General features: G+C 43.7%; 1 protein-coding gene across 4 annotated transcripts in view; it reads left to right on the top strand.

Annotated features, from left to right (window-relative positions):
- Positions 1-4,205: 4,205 nt before the first annotated feature.
- The window catches only part of LOC118672630 (aldo-keto reductase family 1 member C15-like), a 31,250-nt gene continuing 13,390 nt past the window's right edge, over positions 4,206-22,065 (top strand). Inside the window, exons 1-5 of one of the 4 annotated variants that reach the window (XM_036342215.1) lie at positions 4,448-4,463; positions 4,999-5,078; positions 8,387-8,748; positions 19,708-19,875; positions 21,760-21,876. In XM_036342215.1, coding sequence (XP_036198108.1) covers positions 8,662-8,748; positions 19,708-19,875; positions 21,760-21,876 — 372 coding nt within the window. In that variant the 5' untranslated portion in view covers positions 4,448-4,463; positions 4,999-5,078; positions 8,387-8,661. Of the gene's footprint in view, positions 4,464-4,998; positions 5,079-8,386; positions 8,749-19,707; positions 19,876-21,759; positions 21,877-22,065 lie in introns of all 4 variants that reach the window. The other 3 variants (XM_036342216.1, XM_036342218.1, XM_036342225.1) reach the window with 3 other exon arrangements.

Here is a 22,065-nt window from a genome sequence, read left to right on the forward strand (position 1 = left end):
TAATTAATATGCTTGGGCTTAAATCCACCATTTTACTATTTGTTTTCTATTTTTCTCATCTGTTCTTTACTTTTTGTTTTCTCGTTCTCTGTTTTCTCTGTATTAACACTCTATTAGTTGTGTATTTAGGTTTATTACTATCTTATTAGCTTACTTATTTTAACCTTTTCCTGTGTGTGGTTCCTCTAGATTTTAAAATATTAATCTCCTAGGGCTTGGATTGAATACCATGAGTGCTCAACAAAGATTCGTGACTGGCTGGTTAAAACTCAAACATGCCCTCGCTCTGTGTCATCTCTGGGAACTGTTCAACTAATAGGTCCCTCATCTTACTTGTGTGGCATTGTGGAGCTTCACATTTCAGTATTTAGTCATAGTCAAGAGGACTCCTATGCACATTACTGGGACTGTGTTACTGCTAGCTCCTGCTTCCTGGGACCTGCCATACAACATCCAGCTTCCTTAGCCTTCGGGTGCTGTGATTTCAATCTGCTTAACTCAGTGAGACTGATGTGTTCTGCTTGGTTTTCCCTCCCTGCACCTCAGAAAAGCCAGATTTTCCCACTGTTGGGCTCCCCTGTCAAAGCATGTTATAAAGAACAGATGGCAGACCACTGGCACTCAAGTTCCTGATGTTTGTTGTTCCATAATTCACAGAGTAATCCTTGGACTTCCAGGCTGGATTTGGGGAGGAGTTTACCCCTGGAATGAGGGGCTTCAACATCCAGCTATCATTATTCCTATGTCCTTGTTTCAAAGAAGGTTGCTGCCCTTTTAGTATCAGGAAAAGATTTAAGGATACAGCCCTGAAAAAGCAAATTTCAGAATTCTTAATCTTGATCCTACTTGCATGACCTAAAAAAAATAAAAAATAGGAACAGCCGAAACCGGTTTGGTTCAGCGGATAGAGTGTCGGCCTGCGGACTGAAAGGTCCCAGGTTCGATTCCGGCCAAGGGCATGTACCAGGGTTGTGGGCACATCCCCAGTAGGAGATGTGCAGGAGGCAGCTGATCAATGTTTCTCTCTCATTGATGTTTCTAACTCTCTATCTCTCGCCCTTCCTCTCTGTAAAAAATCAATAAAATATATCTTTACAAAAAATAAAAATAAAAAATAGGAACAGTGTTTGCATGTAAGAGTAATTCAGCAAATATTTTCTGAACTGTATCCTGTTAGGACATGTGATTATAGCCCCACCTGGGCTAATCCCAACTTTTGGCAAAGTTACCTGACCCTCAAGAATGCTAAAGAAGGTTGGCAGTTCTCCAGGAGCAAGTTTTAACATACTCTAGTTACCTCATGCAGTTCACAACCTTACACTTAAGAAATCCAGTGTTCAACTACAACAAGACTGTGCACAAAGCCCACAAAGGGGTGCACCAAGAGGGTCCACCTCAGGTAATTGGGGAGGCTGAGCCACTGGGCCCCTGTAGGACATCTAGCACACAAAGCCACTCTACCAACACAGGGAAGCATAAAAAATGCAGAGACAAAGAAACAGGTCACAAATGACAGAAATGGAGGAAAGCAAACTACTGGATATAGAGTTCAAAACCACACTTTTAAGGTTTTTCAAGAACTTTCTAGAAACCGCTGATAAATTTAATAAGACCCTCAAAAAGACTGGTGAGACCGCCAATAAATGTAGTGAGACCCTCAAGAAATCTAGTGAGACCCTCAAGATTATGAAAAAGGACCAACTAGAAATTAAGCATACACTGACTGAAATAAAAAGTATTATGCAGAGTTCCAACAACAGACTAGAGGATCGCAAGAATCAAGTCAAAGATTTGAAATACGAAGAAGCAAAAAACACCCAACCGGAAAAGCAAAATGAAAAAAGAATCCAAAAATACGAAGACAGTGTAAGGAGCCTCTGGGACAGCTTCAAGCGTACCAACATCCGAATTATAGGGGTGCCAGAAGAAGAGAGAGAGCAAGATATTGAAAACCTATTTGAAGAAATAATGACAGAAAACTTCCCCTACCTGGTGAAAGAAAGAGACAAGTCCAGGAAGCGCAGAGAACCCCAAACAAAAGGAATCCAAAGAGGACCACACCAAGACACATCATAATTAAAATGCCAAGAGCAAAAGACAAAGAGAGAATCTTAAAAGCAGCAAGAGAAAAACAGTCAGTTACCTACAAGGGAGTACCCATACGACTGTCAGCTGATTTCTCACCAGAAACTTTGCAGGCCAGAAGGGAATGGCAAGAAATATTCAAAGTGATGAATGCCAAGAACCTACAACCAAGATTACTTTACCCAGCAAAGCTATCATTCAGAATTGAAGGTCAGATAAAGAGCTTCACAGATAAGGAAAAGCTAAAGGAGTTCATCACCACCAAACCAGTGTATCCTTGAAGAAGAAGAAGAAGAAGAAGAAGAAGAAGAAGAAGAAGAAGAAGAAGAAGAAGAAGAAGAAGAAGAAGAAAAAGGTAAAGATATAAATTATGAACAACAAATGCACATCTATCAACAAGTGAATCTAAAAATCAAGTGAATAAATAATCTGATGAACAGAATAAACTGGTGATTATAATAGAATTAGGGGCATAGAAAGGGAGTGGACTATTTTTTGGGGGACAGGGGTGTGAGAGATGGGGGAAGAGACTGGACAAAAATCATGCACCTATGGATGAGGACAGTGAGGGGGGTGAGGGCAGAGAGTGGGGTGGGAACTGGGTGAAGGGGAGCTATGGGGGGGAAAAAGAGGAACAACTGTAATAATCTGAACAATAAAGATTTAATTTAAAAAAAAAAAAGCTTAAGTGACTGGTTGCTATGACACGCACTGACCACCAGGGGACAGATGCTCAACACACAGGATCGGGCTCTCTCTTGTCTGGATCAGGCCTGCGGGGATTGGGCGGAAACTGGCTACTGGACCCCACTAGTGCATGAATCCGTGCATTGGGCCTCTAGCATAGTTAATAATATTGTAATAGCTATGCATGGTGTCAGATGCGTACTAGACTTATTGGGGTGATCATTTCATAGGTTAGATAAATGTCTATTATGCTGTACATTGAAACTAATAAAACATTGTATGTCAACTGTAATTGAAAAATAAAAAAACAAACAAACAAAAAACAAAAACAAAAAAAGAAATCCAGTGTTCTGGCCCCATCTGCAGGGAATACAGAAGAGGCTGCTTTCGGCAATGCAATTTAGGACACTGGGCCAGGAGCAGCTGGGTTGACTGATGATACTGCTGGTTCTCAGAACCTTTTTAACCTTTTGTTGAGATCGCAGCTGGAAGGGCTTCCCTCTGTAGACTGTGTCCTGGCTTCCCTGTCTGCTGGTTGCCGGCTGGATTTGGGAATTGGGAGGCACTGAGGGGAGGATTAGAAATGGAGGGAGGTGTCCGGGTATGTTTCCCTCCTTTTTTGAGGAAGGCAACAGCAGCTTCTATCTTGTCAGTGCTTCTAACTCTCACCCAGAGGGCCCACCATGCCTGCAGCCCCTGCCAGGGATGCCCCCACGAGCTCTGGGCTGAAATTGTCCTGTGGCTTCCTTGTCTCAGCTACATGAGCAGCAAGCAGTGGCTGCCTGTTTCTGTGAACCTCTGGTGGCTCCATCGTTCCCTGGTTGGCTTCCCAGATGCTCCCACAATTTGAAAACCAGTTCCCCACATTGCATTTCCCCCCATTTACTAGTAAATAGTCAGCATGGTTTCTTCCTTCCTGGCTGGCTCATGGCTGGAGCTGTGCCCTCAAAGTGTCTCCTGCAATCGTGAAATCTCCCTAGGGCTGTTATCTCGCACGTGTTCATGTTCCCTCCCTGTGGACCCTTGTCACGCCAGCCTGCTGTGCTGCTGCCTTCCTTGTGATTAGATATGTCGCTCAGTGGAGCATGGCTGTACCTGCTGAAAACTGTCACTGCTGTAATCAATAGGGCCTTGAGTGGAGGGATGAAAATTGCTGTTATTCTGATCCTGTGTGAGATGGGTCTGTCAGTTCCCCAGAGCTGAGCACAGTGTAGGATGCAACTTTTAATAAGAATTTAGAAACAGTTTGGAGTTCACAGAATCTCAGGACAGAGAATAACACAACTAGCCAATGTAACTATGCTCAGAGGTCAATCACATTCATTCCACAAATATTTATCGAGCACCACCTACGTGCTGGGAGCCTCTCTGGGTGCACGGGTTAGTGTTGGATGATGCAATATGCTTGAAAACATAAATGATTCAGTAAGATCTTCTCAGAGAGTGGCAATTGTGCCAAAGAAATTAAAACAGGTATGAGATGAAGAAGAGCTACTTTGAGTAGAGTGATCCAGCAGAGAAGACCTCTCTGAGGAGGTGACCCTGGAACTGAGACCCAAGTCGGGGGAAGAATGGAGTCCCATGCAGCTCTGGGGGAATCCTCACCTGGGACTTCAAGTCTTGCATGACTCAGTTGGTCTCCTAGCTAATAACTTGGCGACGGCCTTGTCATAATGTTCCAGCCGCAGGGCGTAAGTATAAGGAGACCCCGTGTTGGGCTGCAGTCTCTGTTTGCAATGGAAGCCCTGGGAGAGGCAGCCAGAGGGCCAGAGCAGGGACTGGTTGGGGAGTCAGGGCAGAGAGCAGCCTCAGAACAGAGGCAGGGTGTTGAGAATGACCTTGCCCCTGTGGGCCAGTGAGAAGGGGCATGGACTTAACCAGATTCTTTAGGGGTCATGTTAACAGCCCAAAGGCCATCTTTTTGTCTGTTCTGTTCATATGGGTGGTGGAGTCAAGTTGAAATGGGTTCCAAGTCTATCCTTGAAAGTTTCTTTTTATTGTTTCACAATGGATTCCCACCTGTACAGGCAGGATCCTGTCTGTGGGTGACATTGTATCCCCATGCAAGGTATATTCATATCTTTCTCATGACCCTGAATCACTCTTTGCTTCAGAGAACTAATTGAACCTTGTCCTCTCTTTAGTTAAATCTCCTTTTAGAATAACTTGGACTGCATCCAATTCTTCTTAGCTTTTGTTTCAATAATTATTGTTCTTCCCTTCCAGCTAAATTCTTGAAAATAATCCTGTGTTTTCTCAGATGGTATTCGATGCTGAAGGGCTGGTACACCTGTTCCTCCTGTGAGGTAACTGACTCAGCATGGGAAAGAAAAATTCTCTCATTCTATGGTCCTAGCTGCAGGGCCCTGAGAGAAAACTCAGCAAGCATCTCTCTCGGTGCAGCTACAGGGTGGTGCTGACAAATGGGATTTGCTCTGGGAGGAAAAAAGTCTTACTTTGTCTTTTTAGGACTTGGGTACTGTGGTTAGCAGTTATTATTCAGTACTGGCTTTCATGGGAAATAGGAGAGGGAGTAAGTAAGGGGGAGAAAACGTGCACCAACATCCAGAAAAATTAGAAATTGTAGATTCTCAAAGGAGGAGGGGGGTTAGGAGTCTGTTATACAGATGAAGAAATGTCGCAGTGCCATCGCTTCATACTTAGCAAAGGTCTGCACTAGCTACTTCTCTCAATCAGTGTTTCTCATCATATAACATGATCTTCATTCTCTATATTAATCAGTTCATTATTTTACTAATGGAATGTCATCTCTACAAAGGCAGAGATTACTTTGTGTGTTTTTTTCATAATGCCTATAACTGTGTCTTGCACATTATAGCTACTCAATTAAATATGTATTTTAATGAAGTACACTTTCATACAATTCTTGAATATTCAGACATCATTATAAAACCATATAGAGGCCGTTGTAAAAGTATCTCTAACACACTTGGGATGGGCTACCTGCCTTCTATCACATGGTCTCCTAGGAATCTTTATGTCCTATCTCCTTATGCTGAATTATAACTGCCTTTTAACCTGTCTCCCTGAATTAGTTTCAAGCTGCTAATCCTATCTAATAAAGAGGGAATATGCTAATTGACCCTCACACTGTCGCAAAGATGGCAGCACCCACAGCCAATAAGGAGGGAATATGCTAATTGATTGCCCTGCCCTCAAAGATGGCAGCACCCACAGTCACTAGATGGCGGCACCCAATCCTTTCTGCCTCCAGAGTGCCCCATTCCCCTCAGCCCCCAAGCTGCCCAGGGCCGCCCGAGGCTCAGGTAACCAGGGCCTGCCCAGGCTTGTGCTGCCAGCAGCAGAGGTATGATGGTGGTGTCACCTCCCCTGATCACCAGGTCGCCTCCTGCCCCTGAGGGCTCCCAAACTGTGAGAGGGGCAGGTTGGGCTGAGGGACCCACTGCCTCCCGTACATGAATTTTCATGCACTGGGCCTCTAGTTTTGTAATAATTTGTTATGTAGCATGGCACAGCTAAGCTGGATCCTCTACTGAGATTCCCCAATGGGCTGCAGCCAAGGTATCAGCCAAAGCTGGGGTCACATCTGAAGACTCAGCTGGGGAAGTGTCTGCATCCAAGGTGGTGATGGACAGAATTCAGTTCCTTGGGGACTGTTAGCATGAAGGCCTCAGTTGCTTGCTGGCTAGTATCCAAAAGCTACCCCCAAATCCTTGCCATGTAGGCCTTTCTAACATGGCCCCTTATTTTATCCAAGTATGCCAGCTGAGAAACAATAGGGTTTATTAGTGAAGTAGATGTCACAATCTCATATAACCTAGTAATGGAAATCATATTCCTTTACTTTAATATTCTATTAATTTGAAGCAAGTACCACCCACACTCAAGGACAGAGTGTTACACCAAGGAATAAATACCAGGAGGCAGGGACTTGGGCCTTCATGATGGACCCATTGTTCCTCTAATGGACCCTAAGCTCCTTAAGAGCCTCCTCTCTCACTGGCAGCCTTTGAGAAATCTTAGAAAATAGGAGAGGTATGATCTTTTCAGTTGCAAAGGGAAGCTGGATTATTCAAACCGTACTGTCAGGCGTGATATCAATCTCTAAAAATGTTTTAGGATGATGTTTACATGCAAGTTTTATGAGACCTTCACAGCAGAGAAGTAGGGAGCCTGGGAGGCTGGGAGGACTTTACTGAGGAAGAAATTGACACAGAAGTTCCTGGGCTGAAGAATCAGGAAGGAGGGAAAGAAGGAACCATGTCTCTGTACTTCAACAAGGCATTTAGTGCAAAATACAGGTCAATCATGCAAGGGAGAAGAATTAGGCCAATTGATAACCTGTTGAATGGCGGTCTCAAGGTTATTAACATCAATAGAGAGAATTTTCTTGTGGCCTTACACAGAACTTAGCCCTAATTTTACAATGAAAATATAGAAGGTACACACATAAATGTATAGCTGTGATAAATACTGAATACATGGAATAATAGAATCTGGTGGAATTCTGAATTGGACCAGCCAGAGGGATGGGTTGAAACAAGATACATTAGGATGTCACATCCTGTGGTTGGCTGCAAAACACCAACTGTGCAAATAAACACAGCATGGGGGAAGCTTGGCGGAATGGCAGCATTAAACACAGCAACACTAAGGATGCTCTCACTTAGGGGTTTTATCTAGCAGAAGTTTCCTATTAGTTGAGAGTGTAATTTCACTAATGGAGTTTTCTGAATGGTATTAATAGTCGCTATAACAATGTGAGGACACATGGGAAAGAGTGATTACCCTTCCAGGAGGTCATAAGCATACGGATTGGAGCACATGCTTTTCGGATAAGTCAGGGTCATAGGGCTGATGAGAACAAGGGACTGCTTGAGTAGGCTGTTCCACAAGGAGGCAAAACTGAAACAAAGGCCAATTTGTTTTCAAAATTTGTTTACAGAAATTTACGCTGGATGTCAGACAATTATTTTCTTGCCAAAAAGATTAAAAGAAAAAGACATAGATAAATCAGAAGGTGGAGTGAGGTTTTGTTATGGGGCAAAAGATAATGAAATTGGGGGCTGGGGTTCCTAAGGAATTTTGTTATGTGTGCTGGAGACCAGGCATTGAGCTCATTTCAAGAAATTCTGTATAAAGTCTTTGTTGATGGTATTTTGTTGTTAATCCTGATCCCAGGACATTTTTTTTTACATTGATTTTTTAGAGAGATTGGAAGGGAGGGAGGGAAAGAGGGAGAGAGAGGGAGAGAGAGGAAGAGAGAGAGAGAGAGACTGATGTGAGAGAGACACCTTGATTGGTTTGGTTGCCCCTGCCTCCACCTACATACCTTCATGCCCCGAAGGGTCTGGGGATGAACTTGAAACCCAGGTATGTGCCCTTGACTGGAATCAAATCTGAGACCCTTCAGTGCATGGGCTGACACTGTAACTGTTGAGAAACAATGGCCAGGGCTAACTGGTATTTTTGACCAAATGAAGGGTGAGGAACTTAACTAAGGTGCTATAGTAGAATGAGTGTTTAGAGATGACCAGCCTAGTGACTATTGTGCATCTTGTAGAGTAAGTCTGCTGTGACTATCAAGTACAACTTGACATGGTTAATTGTGTGTTGTTGTTTTTTAACTTAGGAGCCCAGGGTGAGCAATGCTGGAGAGACAGTCCCCAGCTCCTGTAGTGTGGGTGACATTTCTATACGCTCTTTCTGGGATCTGTGCCTGCCCAGACCTAGAAGAAGTACAAAGTGATTAATTGGTTTCCTTGTGGAATCTGGGCAGTGGCAATCCCAGCCCCGCCTCACTGGTGGTTGGCAGAAATAAATGAAGCTGGAGCCTCGCCTTCCACTTGGCTTGCAGTCAGGAAAAGGAAGGAAAGTCAGTCAGCTTAGCCAGGACTGTAAACGGAGATGGACCCCAAACGTACTCACTCTGTGAAACTGAATGATGGACACTTCATGCCTGTGCTTGGATTTGGCACTCTTGCTTCGGAAGGTGTAAGTCAAACCCAGGGGACCAGCGGGTTAAATGCAAACAGCCGTACCAGGGCCTAGTACATGCAGGGGCGGGGGGCGGGGGGGCAGGTTGGAGGGACTCATGTGGCCTCCATTTCACCACCTCTGGCTTTGTACTCAGTGGAATGATGAGCTGTTGCCTCTGAGGAGTCAGAGTCAGAGGCGATAATTCTGAGGGTGGATTATATTATATTATTATTATTATTGTTACTGTTATGGTTATTTAATGTATATGGAATGCTTACCATGTATTTTAAGTACTTTACATGCATTACCTTTACTTCCTCAATAACTAGCCCAGGTAAGTGCTATGCCTCTTCTCATTTCTAACTTGTTTAATTCTAAGCTTGGCTGTGCTTCCTGGACCCATCTCCCCCTCAGTCAGAGTCACTCTGAGCTTTGTTAGAACCCCTGCTGGGCAGAGTGCCCAGGAGGAGGGGACAATTAACATGATGCTTCTGGCAGCTTTGCTGTGGGTTTGTGGGACTGGAAATATTTCCTACTGAATTTCTGTCATTGCAACCTTGGTCCTACAAGGAGCCACTATCATTCTAGTGTTAGGCATCCAGAAAGGAAGCCTGAGAAGGCACAGTAACAGTGAAGACAGAATTGTGCTTCTCATCAGATGTATTATCCACATGTCCCCATAGTGTATGGCAAAGCACTTAGTGTCCAACTCTGGTCACGGTGGGGAAGTGGCAGTTTTGGGGTTGCTAGGGAGGGATTGCCCCGATAAATTACAGAGGTAAAGCCATTCCATCTTGGTAGAGCTACGACATTAAATATCAATCACCAATAGCCCTGAGACAGGGAAGTTTGTTTGCAATGACATAATTATCCATGTCTCCACTGTTATACTTTCAGCACAAGGTATATCTTACATACATTATATTCAACTTTTATTACTCTCATTAAAGACAGAGAATAGGACAAAAGATCCCATAATCCCCTCACAAGAATAAAAGTAACATGTGCCTGGCTGGTGTGCTCAGTGGACTGAGCATCGCCCCATGCATCAAGGGGTCACTGGTTAGATTCCTGGTCAGGGCACATGTCTGTTGCAGCTACTGTAGATGCCCTGTCAGGGGCAGCTGATGGATGTTCCTATCTCTCGCCTGCTCTCCTTTCCTCTCTCTCTAAAATCAATAAAAACATGTTTTAAAATAGAAGCAACATGTGCATCTGCTTAGTGAATACAAAAAGTACAAAGTAAAATATATAGAATCTTCTTTTGCATACTAATCAGAGTTCTTTTTGTAAAAGCAACTCCCCCAACCTTATCGGCAATTTACTGCAAGTCAGGTCAGGGACAAGAAGTAGGGCCCAGCCCTAGCTGGTTTGGCTCAGTGGATAGAGGGTCGGCCTGTGGACTGAAGTTTGTGGGCTTCATTCCAGCCAAGGGCATATACCTTGGTTGCAGGCTTGATCCCCTGCTCTGCTGGGGCATGTACGGGAGGCAACCAGTCAATGTGTCTCTCTAGCATCAATGTTTCTCTGTCTCTCCCTCTTCCTTCTATGCTTTCTAAAAATCAATGAAAATATCTTGGGGTAAGGACTAATAACAACAAAAAGTATGGTCCAGCGTCCATGCATGTGACTTCTTTTGTTCAGTCAGGTCTGTTTTTTGGAAGCGTGCAAACTCAGTGTCTCAGATTTAGTCATTAGGCATTGACCATTGGCCATCCGAGGCAGGCCTTATACATGCCCTGCTGACTTGCCCACAGGCAGTGCCTGAGTGGTGAGGGGAGGAGCAGCCGCCAGCTCTCTGGGCACCTCCTGTACCCACTTGCTCTTACTATAGATTTTCCTGATTTGACTCAGGTGTCTTGTCCTCTCACTCCTTTCACAGCATTTCTGATGCTGACTATAGGTCAGCCTCATGTAACCCTGGCATGTGAAACCAGCATGTTGATTTAGTCACCTCAGAGGCTGAGATAAATATTAGAATGAATAAACCAGTGTTTGGCTTGGTGGGCAGAAAGAAACAATAGTTTTTTATTTCATGTATGTGGCTCTCAAAAGAATCCAGGTAGAATATGTAATTATTAATTAATAAATCAATTAACCTATTCCACAGTCAAGAGTAAACTTCAACTTGATATTGAAATCTATGCTAGGAGTGGAGGGAGTTTACACAGATCATAGTTCTGTTTTCCTGGCATTTGGACAATTAGACAAGGACACTGAATGCTGGGCTGAACAGCTACCTAACAACGCTTATATCACTAATGCCAGGGGAAGCTGAAACGTTCAGAAAGAGGGAGGCTGATTTGAGCTGGAGTATTTTGGGGAGACTTCAAGGAGGAGGTGAGCTGAACTTCAGGGAGGCTTGATGTCAGGCACAGACAATCTAATGAGCAGTGGGATTGGCTCCATTCAACTAGAAGAGGCAAGCTTCTACTGCAGTCCTTTCACAAAAGCTCTGATGCTGACCAAGGGGCAGCCTCACACAGCCCCTCCCATATGTGAAACAGAAGACACAAAGTACTAAAGACAGAAAGACAGAAAATTGCCTGGTGTAGAGAGAATGGACTTCAGCCAGAGTTCTAATATTTTCCTATGGGAAAAGGGGAATTTATTTAAAGACCTCTTTTAAAAGTTGGGCTGAGCCCTGGCCAGTATAGCTAAGTGGTTAGAGCAGTGGTTGCCAAACTGCGGCTCGCGAGCCACATGTGGCTGTTTGGCCCCTTGAGTGTAGCTCGTCCACAAAATACCGACTTCTGCGCATGGGCCACGAAGTTTCAATCACACTGTACATGCACACCCGCATGTGGTATTTTGTGTAAGAGCCACACTCAAGGGGCCAAAGAGCCACATGTGGCTCACGAGCGGCAGTTTGCCAACCACTGGGATAGAGGATCAGCCCATACATCAAAGCATTGTGGGTTTCCTTCCTGCTCAATGGCATGTACCTAGGTTACAGGTTTGATCCCTCACATGCAGGAGGCAAGCAATCCATGTGTCTCTCTCACATGGATGTTTCTCTCTCTCCCTCCCTCTGCTGGAAGCCGTTCCATCCTTGCTGCTTGACACAGTCGCTTCAGGGAAGAAACATCTGCACAGCATATGTTCCAAGGGACCTGGTGTACATAGCATACTGTTTTTAATATGTTTGCTCCTTCTTAGTGCTATGTGTTCTAACCAGGGCCACCTCTCCCCGGGAAAGATTGTTTCCCCAGCTGGAAATGTTTCCCTAGAGTTAGGGATTAATGCAGCCGTGGGCAAACTATGGCCTGCGTTTGAAATGAATAAAACTATTGAAAAAAAAGACCGTACCCTTTTATGTAATGATGTTTACTTTGAATTTATATTAGTTCACACAAACACTCCATCCATGCTTTTGTTCCGGCCCTCCGGTCCAGTTTAAGAACCCATTGTGGCCTTCGAGTCAAAAAGTTTACCCACCCCTGGATTAATGGGACTAGGGAAGGGAATAAATCAGTAAAACGCCCCTAGTGTTACAGAAATACCATGTACCACTTATGAGGAACTTAGACTAATATTGTTAGCAATAAATTTAGGACTTGCTAGGCCCACATCCCCAGGGGTCTACCAACCAGAGGAAGTACCAAAGCCTATACCCCTAAAAACTCGCCAACACAGGGCAGTCCCAAGGAAGATTACCAGTAAGGCTAAAAGGACAACTATCAAACAGTTAAAGAAATACCGCTGCAAACAATGCAGGCAGGCTCCTTATCTAAAAATCTTATGCGAGCTATGCAAGCAGAAAGACTTAAACTAAGTGCCAGGCAGGTAGTTAATCACCATAGCTAAGAACAATCACTCTTAAGCTACATTACCTTTATGTACCAGGGGTGGGCAAACTTTTTGACTTGAGGGCCACAATGGGTTCTTAAACTGGACCGGAGGGCCGGAACAAAAGCATGGATGGAGTGTTTGTGTGAACTAATATAAATTCAAAGTAAACATCATTACATAAAAGGGTACGGTCTTTTTGTTTTTTAGTTTTATTCATTTCAAACGGGCCGCGGCCGTAGTTTGCCCACGGCTGACTTAGGCCATAGAATAGGAAAACCTCCTTCAGGTTTTTCCTTATAGCTTAATAGTGGAGCAATAGAATAGTAACCTTAGAATAGAAATAACAAACTAGCCCTTATAATGGAACACAGAGACTAACCTTTAGAACAGAATGTAGAAACATAGACAATAGATAAGATTAAAATCAGCAGAGCTAAATAGAAATAAGATTTTTAGCAAAGGTCAGGTAAGAAACTGTAAACATAAAACAAGAAACTGTAAAAGATCAAAGGAGGACCCAAAACATACCATGATGTAACTATAGAGGCATGCTTATAGAATAAAATAATATAAATACAGTTGTAACAGGGAAATAAAAAAGAACCTGATTATGCTGATCATCTGAACGCTGTCTCCATGTCCTTCATTCTTCACCGACACCGTCCACACCTTTAGGAACCCCTGGACCGCTGGGGCTGGACCCCAGCATCCCTCTATCCCTCCCTCCTTTCCAATCACTCTGAAAAAATCAGTGGAAAAATATCCTCAAGTTAAGGTTAGGATTAACAACAAAAAAGTTTGGATAAGATTTAAAAAATATTTATGATGCTAATCATGATAAGATTATTCATTCAGTAATATATCTATCTATAAATGCAATAACAACAAAACCAAAACTTATAACACAGACTCTCTTCACTTGCTCCAGTTGGGTCCAAGGCCTTTATAATCTTTCTTGGGTAACCACTGACAGGTCTGATCACCTGGTTATTACACTCCTTCTTGCCTAGTGGTACTGATAACTGGAACAGTGAGCCAAAGGTTTTTCTCCCAGGGCCGTGTCTCACGATGCCGAAAAATGTGCTCCGCAGACCAGAAGATATAAGCAAAAGTGTGGAAAATTTATTACAAGCAGATTCAGACTCCCTTCATGGAGAGGGGGCACAATAAAAGGCTGCCCGTAACGCCTGGTAGTCCAGGGATACATATTTGCTACAAGCCTGCTTCCGTATTTACCCATGTCATCACCTGATTGATTCCCTCAACTGTTCTTACCAAGCAACAGGCCTGAACTTTCCCTGTTTCTGTATATTCTTCTCTGTTCCTATGCTGAACTTGCTCTGTTTTTATGTGTTTGTACACCTGGTTGCTATAGGCCCTTTCTTCTTTCCCCATGCCTCCCTCTTTGAGTCCAGAAACATTCTATTATTTCTGCTTGATTGGTTTCTGTGATTAGGCTTGCTCAAACTGACATGTCTTCCCCTGCCTATATTCCACCTCCCTTTGTTTGCACTGGACCCCTGCCATATCTGCCTGAATTTCAGTTAAACTTTTTAGTCCCCCTTCTGATTAGGAGACCCCAACTTGCTGTTGGGAGCAGGGCGATGACCACTCTGGCTACTTCCTGCTGACAGTGGCATTTTTGAGGAGCCATTGTCAGGTCCCATCGGAGGAGCAGGTCTGTGGTAAAAGGCAATCATTTCCATCTGGGGCTGCATTTGGAGTTTTATAGCCCCTATGTGAGAAGAAACAAAACATATCAGGAGGTTTAATAAGCAAGGGCCAAAGATAAGTAATGGAAATAGCTAAACAAAGGGCTGAGAAGAGGGGCCAACCAGATTCCTAGGGATAGAATAATTTATTTAATTTGTTTTAAGTCCCGTATGGAAAATCATACCTGGACCAGGGTGGGTCAAAACTATCCCCCTGCCATTGCCTGGAGAGGGCAGATGGTGGTTGGGCCTGGTGGGATTCCCTTTGGGTCTTGGTGGGACTTGTCCTTCCAGGGGTCCTATATTATTAGGATGACAAGATAGTTTAGGGGTATTTTGTGGGCACCAGGCCCAGTTAACTTCCTAGGGTTTTTGATGCTCTGGTTTTGTTTTGGGTCAAGGCTGTCAAGAGCTATAGTTCAATTTTGTATTGCTGACTTAATTTTTGATTATATCTTAAAGTAAAGAAAGCCTGGATATATGAGAACTTAAACTACTTCCTTCCCTCTTATAGGAAAGATTTAATTACAAGATGGTATTGTAGTTAACACTTCCCTCTGGGGACCATGTCTCTCTCTATCTGCCAGATGATATTGAGGCCAAGCCCAGGTAGAAAAGAAAATCAGGCATTTCTCTTTAAGGGTATGAGTGTTGAATGTGTACCAATGCGTCGAATCTTCCCAAGGGCTATCTGCACAGGGTGTGGATGAAGTGCTTCCCATCTGTATGAAAACACACAAAAGGATGTCCGACATCCTCTGTGATCTTCCCTTCTCTGTTTAGGGCACCACTCCTAGATAAATGATGTAGGATTAGTGCGTCTTTGTGTGTGACCACAAAAGAGGATCTGCCAAACTAGTCGCATTTACTGGCAAGATCTGGTAATAATCCCACTTAACAGAACTGACCTACTGGACTGTGTGCACTTACCAGTGTGTCCTACCAGGCACCCATCCTGCTCCAGGTGTGGGGAAACCTGTACTAACCCGTGTCCCTGATTGAAAGTGTCTGAGATGGTTCTAATGTGTTTGGAAGTTTAAAAGGAAGTGTCTCTAGGCCAAAGGCTGGGAGAGTTTGGCCAGTACCCAAAACTCTGGGGTGGCCACCACCCAGAACACCAAGGAGCATACAAAAAACTACGGTCTTATTCTTACGTATGCCCTCGCTATCCAAAGATCTATCTTCTTCATTCTGGCCTCTCCAGTCTGTCAGTTGTGGCGGGCCAGCTCAACCAAGGGTTTGGTGAGCCTGAGGGGGGTGGTGAAGGATGTAGAAAAGACAGACAAAGAGAATAAGCTGGGTCTCTCCTCTGCCTGGCTAAGGCCACAGAGAGAGACCCAGACAGCAAGCTGAGCCTTTATTTTATAGCCAGAGGTAAACAAGGTAGTGGTCATCATAGTTACAATGTTCTTGTGAGTTTCACTTGTTTTGGCAGCACTTGCTGCACCCCACCCCCACCCCCAGCAGCCCATTAGCTACCCAGATAAGATCTAGGGAGCTTCATAAGGTCAAGTCTAATTATTCTAAGAGGGCTATGCCCTCTAAGCTGGGACTTGTTTGTGGCTTTGCCAACAGGTCAGTCCAAGGCTTAACCCTATAGCCGCTCCCTACAGTCAATAATGAGGGACTTATATTGAAAGGGTGGAACCCTACTTTAGTTAAGACTAGGACTTTACATCCACTGGTGAGGTAATCTCCTTGATAATATAGGTGTCTGGTATGTGACCTGCCTGGGAATATGGAAGGGCACTGAAAATAGTGCTTGTTTTAGTCTCTTTCAGCCCTCCTCTTCCCAGTCCTCTGTTCTATTTGCTTTTTGCATGAAAGAAAAAGTCCTCAGCTCCAGGGCCTATATGCCCTTCTGCATAAGGGGAGGCGTAGGTATTAGAAGCATGCCATGCCTCCTGAGCAGAGGTTACTTCCTTGCAGGCTTTCCTATCATTCTGGTAAGAACTAGGACTTCCTCTGATTTCTACAAGTCTAAAGCTAGTTTCTTAAAATTCAAATCCTGGGATCGTTGTCAAACTTATTTGACCAAAAGATTATATATGAAAGATAGAATTTTCCTTTTAACAAACTGGAAAAGGACTAAACAAATGCCACATTAAAGGGAGTGACATTTTTCATCAGAGCCAAGAAATCCTTGTTCTCTGTCAGAGGGACAATGAAGCCTGGGCATGGAAGGAGGTGGTGATGGTATTTAAAGGTGGTATTCCCTGTGTGCTTATAACCTGGTAGAGACAAACTGAACCACAAGAATGATGACAAGTGGTCTAGTGCAAGGGAAAGTGTTTTAGTGTTCAATGATTCCAAGGCTAAGGATGGGAGAAAAGTAAGTATTAGTCTGGAGAGTTGTAGCTAAATGTGCAAGAAAACCAGCTGAATTTAAGATTCAGCTCAGTTCATGGGTATAAGATAAAATTTTGAAACAATTAATTAGAATCAACTCACAATTGTGTCTGTTGAAATATAATCTTTCTCCCACAAATCACCCTTATTCTTATTAAAGACCAATTCATTTATTGTATTAAGTCCAGTTTCAATCTGGCTTGATGGCTTGTATGAATACAATTAAGAACAGTAATGAACTGTATAGGCTCTTTTAAAATCTGTTTTGCTGGAATCTCATGACCAAGCTTTAATGAGCCCCTCAGGGCAAAGAAGCTGAGCTGCCCAGTTGCCTGCAATGTAGATGTGGGTGAATTCCTCAAGTTTTTGAGGTTCCCAAAATGTCTTGAGGCTCCTTTCTTGCTAACTCTCAGGAAAGCAACCTTCGTTCCTTACCTGGAAAGACTGACATTGAATCATGTGACCAAGAAAGATACCAGGCTGTTCTCTAAGGTGCTCACATTGGCTTCAAGTCTTCTGGTGACATCCAGAGTCCAGGCATTTCTCTCTCAGGCATGACACTTCAGCAAAAGTCTTGGTTAATAAAACTATCATTGGAAACTGGTCCTATTGAATCCATGCAAAGAAACACATTGCTATGACTTATTTATTATGGATTGCCAAATTCTGGAGGGATCAGGTAGGGAGAAAAACATATAATTTACTAAATTGTTTTGTTTCCTTGTATCCAAAAAACAAAGCACCAAATTAGGAATACTTTTAACAAAAGTCACAAAACCTGAATTTTTTTCTTCTCACAAAATGAATTTATATGAGAGACCTTGACTATATTGTGAAAAGCCAATTTATCAAAGCAATTAAAGTATGCATCTTTATTGAAGAATAGTAAATAAACCTGTACATCTGGCTCATGAAGTATACTAGTGGATGGGCCTCCAACCAATCTGAAGAGCAGTCTGGGTGAGGGTCCAAGGCATTATACACCCTCCTGTCTGTAGATACCAAAAGTGCTCTGTTGAATATTCTGGTACAGATCAATTCTTAAGATTTCCTGTTTGTTTGTTTTTTATGGTCTTTTCTGAGATCACAAGAGGCACATTTACCTTGCCAAGCTTTGAGACTGAAGGCCTCTGTGCCTAGAGAGTAAAATGGCCTTTTTTCTTCTTTTTTGATTTCCCCTTCGCCCCTCCCTTTCTATAGGGAGGTTTTTGTTGTTGTTTTTAACAATTTGCTTTGTGTCCTTGGCAGGGGTAGATAATGGCTTGTTAGTTACAAGCTGGCTGCAAATTGCCCACATTGTTTGGCTTTGTTTTTAGTTCCATTTAACATTTTTCCTTAAAAACCTTTTATAATTTTCACAAACCTTTTTACAAATTTTAGGAATAACTAGTTTTCAAAATGCATCTCGATGCATCATACCTTTTATTACCTAAATCATATAATTTCCCATGAATAATTCTTAGAAGCCTCAATCCCCAATAACCAAGAAAAGCAAACAACCGGCATTCCTTAGATTGACCCTTATGAACATATTTTAAACATACTTATTTCAAACCATATTCCCAACAAAGCAAAAGACATGAGAACAGCTCCAAATCCACTTTACAGACTTTTAGATGAAAGCAGATAATCTAGCAATCAAAGCTGTAATGAGTTAATTTGATCTGCAAATGTGGCCAAATTTTCCCCAGAAACCTGTACTTTTGAAGATGTCCCAGACTAGAGTTTTTGATCAGCTACTTACATTCAAAGGTCCTAGTAACCACAGGGAAGCACTGTAGAAAGTGCTGACAGGCCTCGAGCACTGCTGTGAACCTGAACCCTGCAGTCTTCCTTCCTCCTGTCTGGTGATCGAATGCCGGTTTGGTGTGGAGAGGTTGAACTTCTGACTGAGCCTCCGAAACTGATAACCAGAATGGTGAGCCAAGGGTTTTTCTCCTGGGGTCGTGTCTCACGACACCGAAGGATAAGCTCCGAAGACCAGAAGATTCCAGCAAAAGTGTGCAAAATGTATTTCAAACAGGTTCAGACTCCCCTCATGGGGGCTGGTGGGTGGCAAGGCCGGAGGGGGGGGGGGTGAGTGGTGGTAATAATAAGCTGCCCCATAAACCCTTGTAGTCCAGGGGTATATATTTGCTACGAGCCTGCTTCCATATCTATCCGTGTTGTCACCTGATTGATTCCCTCAATTGTTCTTGCCCAGCAACTGACTTGAACTTTCCCTGTTTCTGTGTGTTCTTTCTCTGTTCCTATGCTGAACTTTCTGTTTCTATGTGTTCGTACACGTTGCTGCTGCAGGCCATCTCTTGTTTACTCATGCCTCCTATTTTGAGTCCAGAAACAGTTTATTATTTCTGCATGGTTGGTTTCTGTGATTAGGCTTGTTCAAACTGCAGTGCCTGCCCCTGCCTGTGTTTCCCTGCCTTTGTTTTCCACTAGACCCCTGCCTATCTGCCCGCATTTCATGTTAACCCTCTTAGTACTTGCTAGCATTGTTTATTTGTGGTTATTACTAGGCATACAAGTACCAAGAGCCGCCCTAGTGACTTGTCTGAACTCCAGACATGCTCCTCCCTGCCACCATCACAGAGACCACTCTATCTTCTTAAAAGCAGTATCAAGTACCACTGTCCATACAGTAATCTGCTGTTAAACTCAGGATTTCCTGGCATGTGAGCTCTGAATGACTAGGGGCAGCCATGGCATTGGGGTAGGTGGAACCTTTCCTGTGTCACTTGGTAGAAGGTTTCCTCCACTGGGAATCAGGTCCTTTAATCTGGCAGATGCTAAAGCTGAGCAAACAGGCAACATAAATTCCCCCAGTGGGAAACATGGAGTGAGAATGAGAGGGTGTGCCGGGGCCTGTGGAACAAGTTCTTTATTGAATGACTTAATTTTCCACATTGCCTGGTGAAGTCCACTTCACTAATTCATTTCAGATTAGAGGATATATTGGAGTTTAATCTGTGCCCCCAGTGTACAGGTTTCTTGCCAAGGTCTGCCCCATCAAACAGGGGAACAGGAGACATGTAGAAACAGCTGGTGAACATACTCTTATGGAAATAAGTTGCATCTCTCTGAGTCAAGTCAACTGCCAACCCTCCTTATTCATATTTTATAGGTTCCTAAGAGCAAGGCTGCTGAGGCAACCAAAGTGGCAATCGATGTAGGTTTCCGTCACATTGACGCAGCATACGTCTATGAAAATGAGGAGGAGGTCGGCAAGGCACTTCGAGAGAAGATTGCGGATGGCACTGTGAAGAGAGAGGACCTATTCTACACCACCAAGGTGCTGTGAGTGAGTGACAGAAGATCCTTGTCAGAACACATAGGTTATTTGGGGGGAAAAATACAAAACAAACATCTTTGGATTCGGTTTGAATAATTTCTTTATCTCCTGACATTGTAAAGTCCCATTATAGAAAAAAAGAGAGAAGAAAGGATTGCTTTGCTTCAGAATGTACTAAGGATGGGACATAGTTGCTCAGACTCTTAGAACAAGGGTCAGCATTCATATGCAAAACACAAATAAAGACACTTAGCTTCTCCATCTGCTTGTGGATTGACTGAGCCACTGCAGAGTGGATCCACTCCTTTCATTCTTCAGCAAATTCTCTCAGCACATATCCAAGTGGGGTTGACATATTCCCAGAGGGAGGCCAGACTAGGAAAGACTGTTTTCAAGTCATCATTGAATTTACTGAAATTTGTAAAACTTTTCTTAAGTGGAAAAGCCTGCTTCCAACACAAAGAGAGCTGAGGTCTCTACAGAATGGTCCTATGTGTGTCCACATCAATGATGATTTGTTTTCAGAATGTGGACCTCTGAGCAGTCCTGCTTTCAGGCACTTCCCATGTAGGGCAGTAGATTCCATTTCCCCTTGCCTGACATTTCTGACTCTCCTTTCAGAAATGATGCCTTAACATGTGGAACGTGTGCTGTGGGGCCGTCACTAACCTCTAACCCTGTGTCTGCATGAGCATGTGGTCTCCCAGTCCTGCCACCCCTTCTGCAGTCCCCGTGGCCGGGAGGCATGGACACACCACTGCTTCCCCAGCCAGGGCCTGTCCAGCCCTTCCTTGCCAGGGCTGAGGGGCAGCTCCCAGGGCGTGGAGAAAGCCAAATTGCCAAAACTGAAGTCTCCTCCAGCACCATCTGAGAGACCGGGTGTCCTCACGCCTCTTCCTTCTGCCCCAGTGGGCAGCACCAGACCAGATTCCACGGCCCCATAGAGCCCTTGGACAAAGCCAGTGGCCAAGCCTTACTTGTTCCACCTGGGCCCGCCGCCTGGATGACATGCCTGGCCTGTCAGTATTTATTGCCTCCGTATGTGCCATCCTCTGGGCCCGCTGGCCGGCCGCCTCTGCCCCCAGGCTCCATGCCATCATCCGCAGGCCTCCCGGATGCAGCCAGGACCACTGTGGGACCAAGCATGCACAGTCGGAGCTATCCCCTGTGCTCCCCCCGCCCCCCCTCCCGGCCAGGTCAGGCCCGGCTGGAACGCACAGGAGCCTGTCCCTGCTTCTCTTCTGACCAGGAAATAAACTCCCCCGAAGGGGAAAAAAAAAAAAGTTTCTTAGTTTCTTTCTATAGGAAATTACATGTGGAGGTCACAGACCAGGTATAACATTCTTTAATTATTTCAAGCACTAATAAAAAATAAGAAAATTGTTTTATCACATCTGAAAACTAATAGCATTTGAAAGTATTTCAGAAGATGCATGAGAAAATGACCAATCTGGAAAATATGGAACATATATTAGATATTCATTCAAAGGCTTTTCAAATTTACACGATAATGGTTCATGTATTCTTATACCTTCTGGTCTTGGCAATTCACAGGTGGAATGTCACCGTATCTCAAGGTAGTTATACATATCTAACATTTTTATAACAATGTTTCTAATCCTTGGAACATTTAGGTTGCTTTTCCTAGCCCATCTGCATTTTATTGACAATTTTTTTACAGTCACTCAAATAAATCTCAGTATCCCATTAAAAGCCTCATTTACAGTAAGTAACATAAATTTAGCCCCAGAACTTTCTATTTTGAGACCACCATAGTGGTTGGTTACTCACTGCTCAATCTCCTAACCATGAAATTTAATTTCAGTTCCCAATGTGTGACATCACAAACCATTTTTTTAAAAAATTTCTTTTTGGTTATTGCAGCTTTGGTGTACTTTCTTTCAACCAGAATTGGTTCGACCTGCCCTGGAGAGATCACTGAAGAAACTTCAACTGGACTATGTAGATCTATTCATCATTCATGTGCCAGTAGCTATGAAGGTCAGCTTTTGTTTTCCTTGTTATGCCCAAGAGTATTCCACATCAAAGAGTTGAAGACACTGTCCTCCATGTCTAAGTGATGTGCTCCCCCTTATTGAAGAGAGCCTCAAGAAAGCTGAGGGACAAAGATAGTAGAGACACAATGAAAGTCCACACCTCTTTAGGGGGAGGGTCTCTTGCACATGGATC

The sequence above is a fragment of the Myotis myotis genome, unplaced genomic scaffold (genome assembly GCF_014108235.1).
Source record: "Myotis myotis isolate mMyoMyo1 unplaced genomic scaffold, mMyoMyo1.p scaffold_m19_p_1, whole genome shotgun sequence".
Taxonomy (NCBI): Eukaryota; Metazoa; Chordata; class Mammalia; order Chiroptera; family Vespertilionidae; genus Myotis; species Myotis myotis.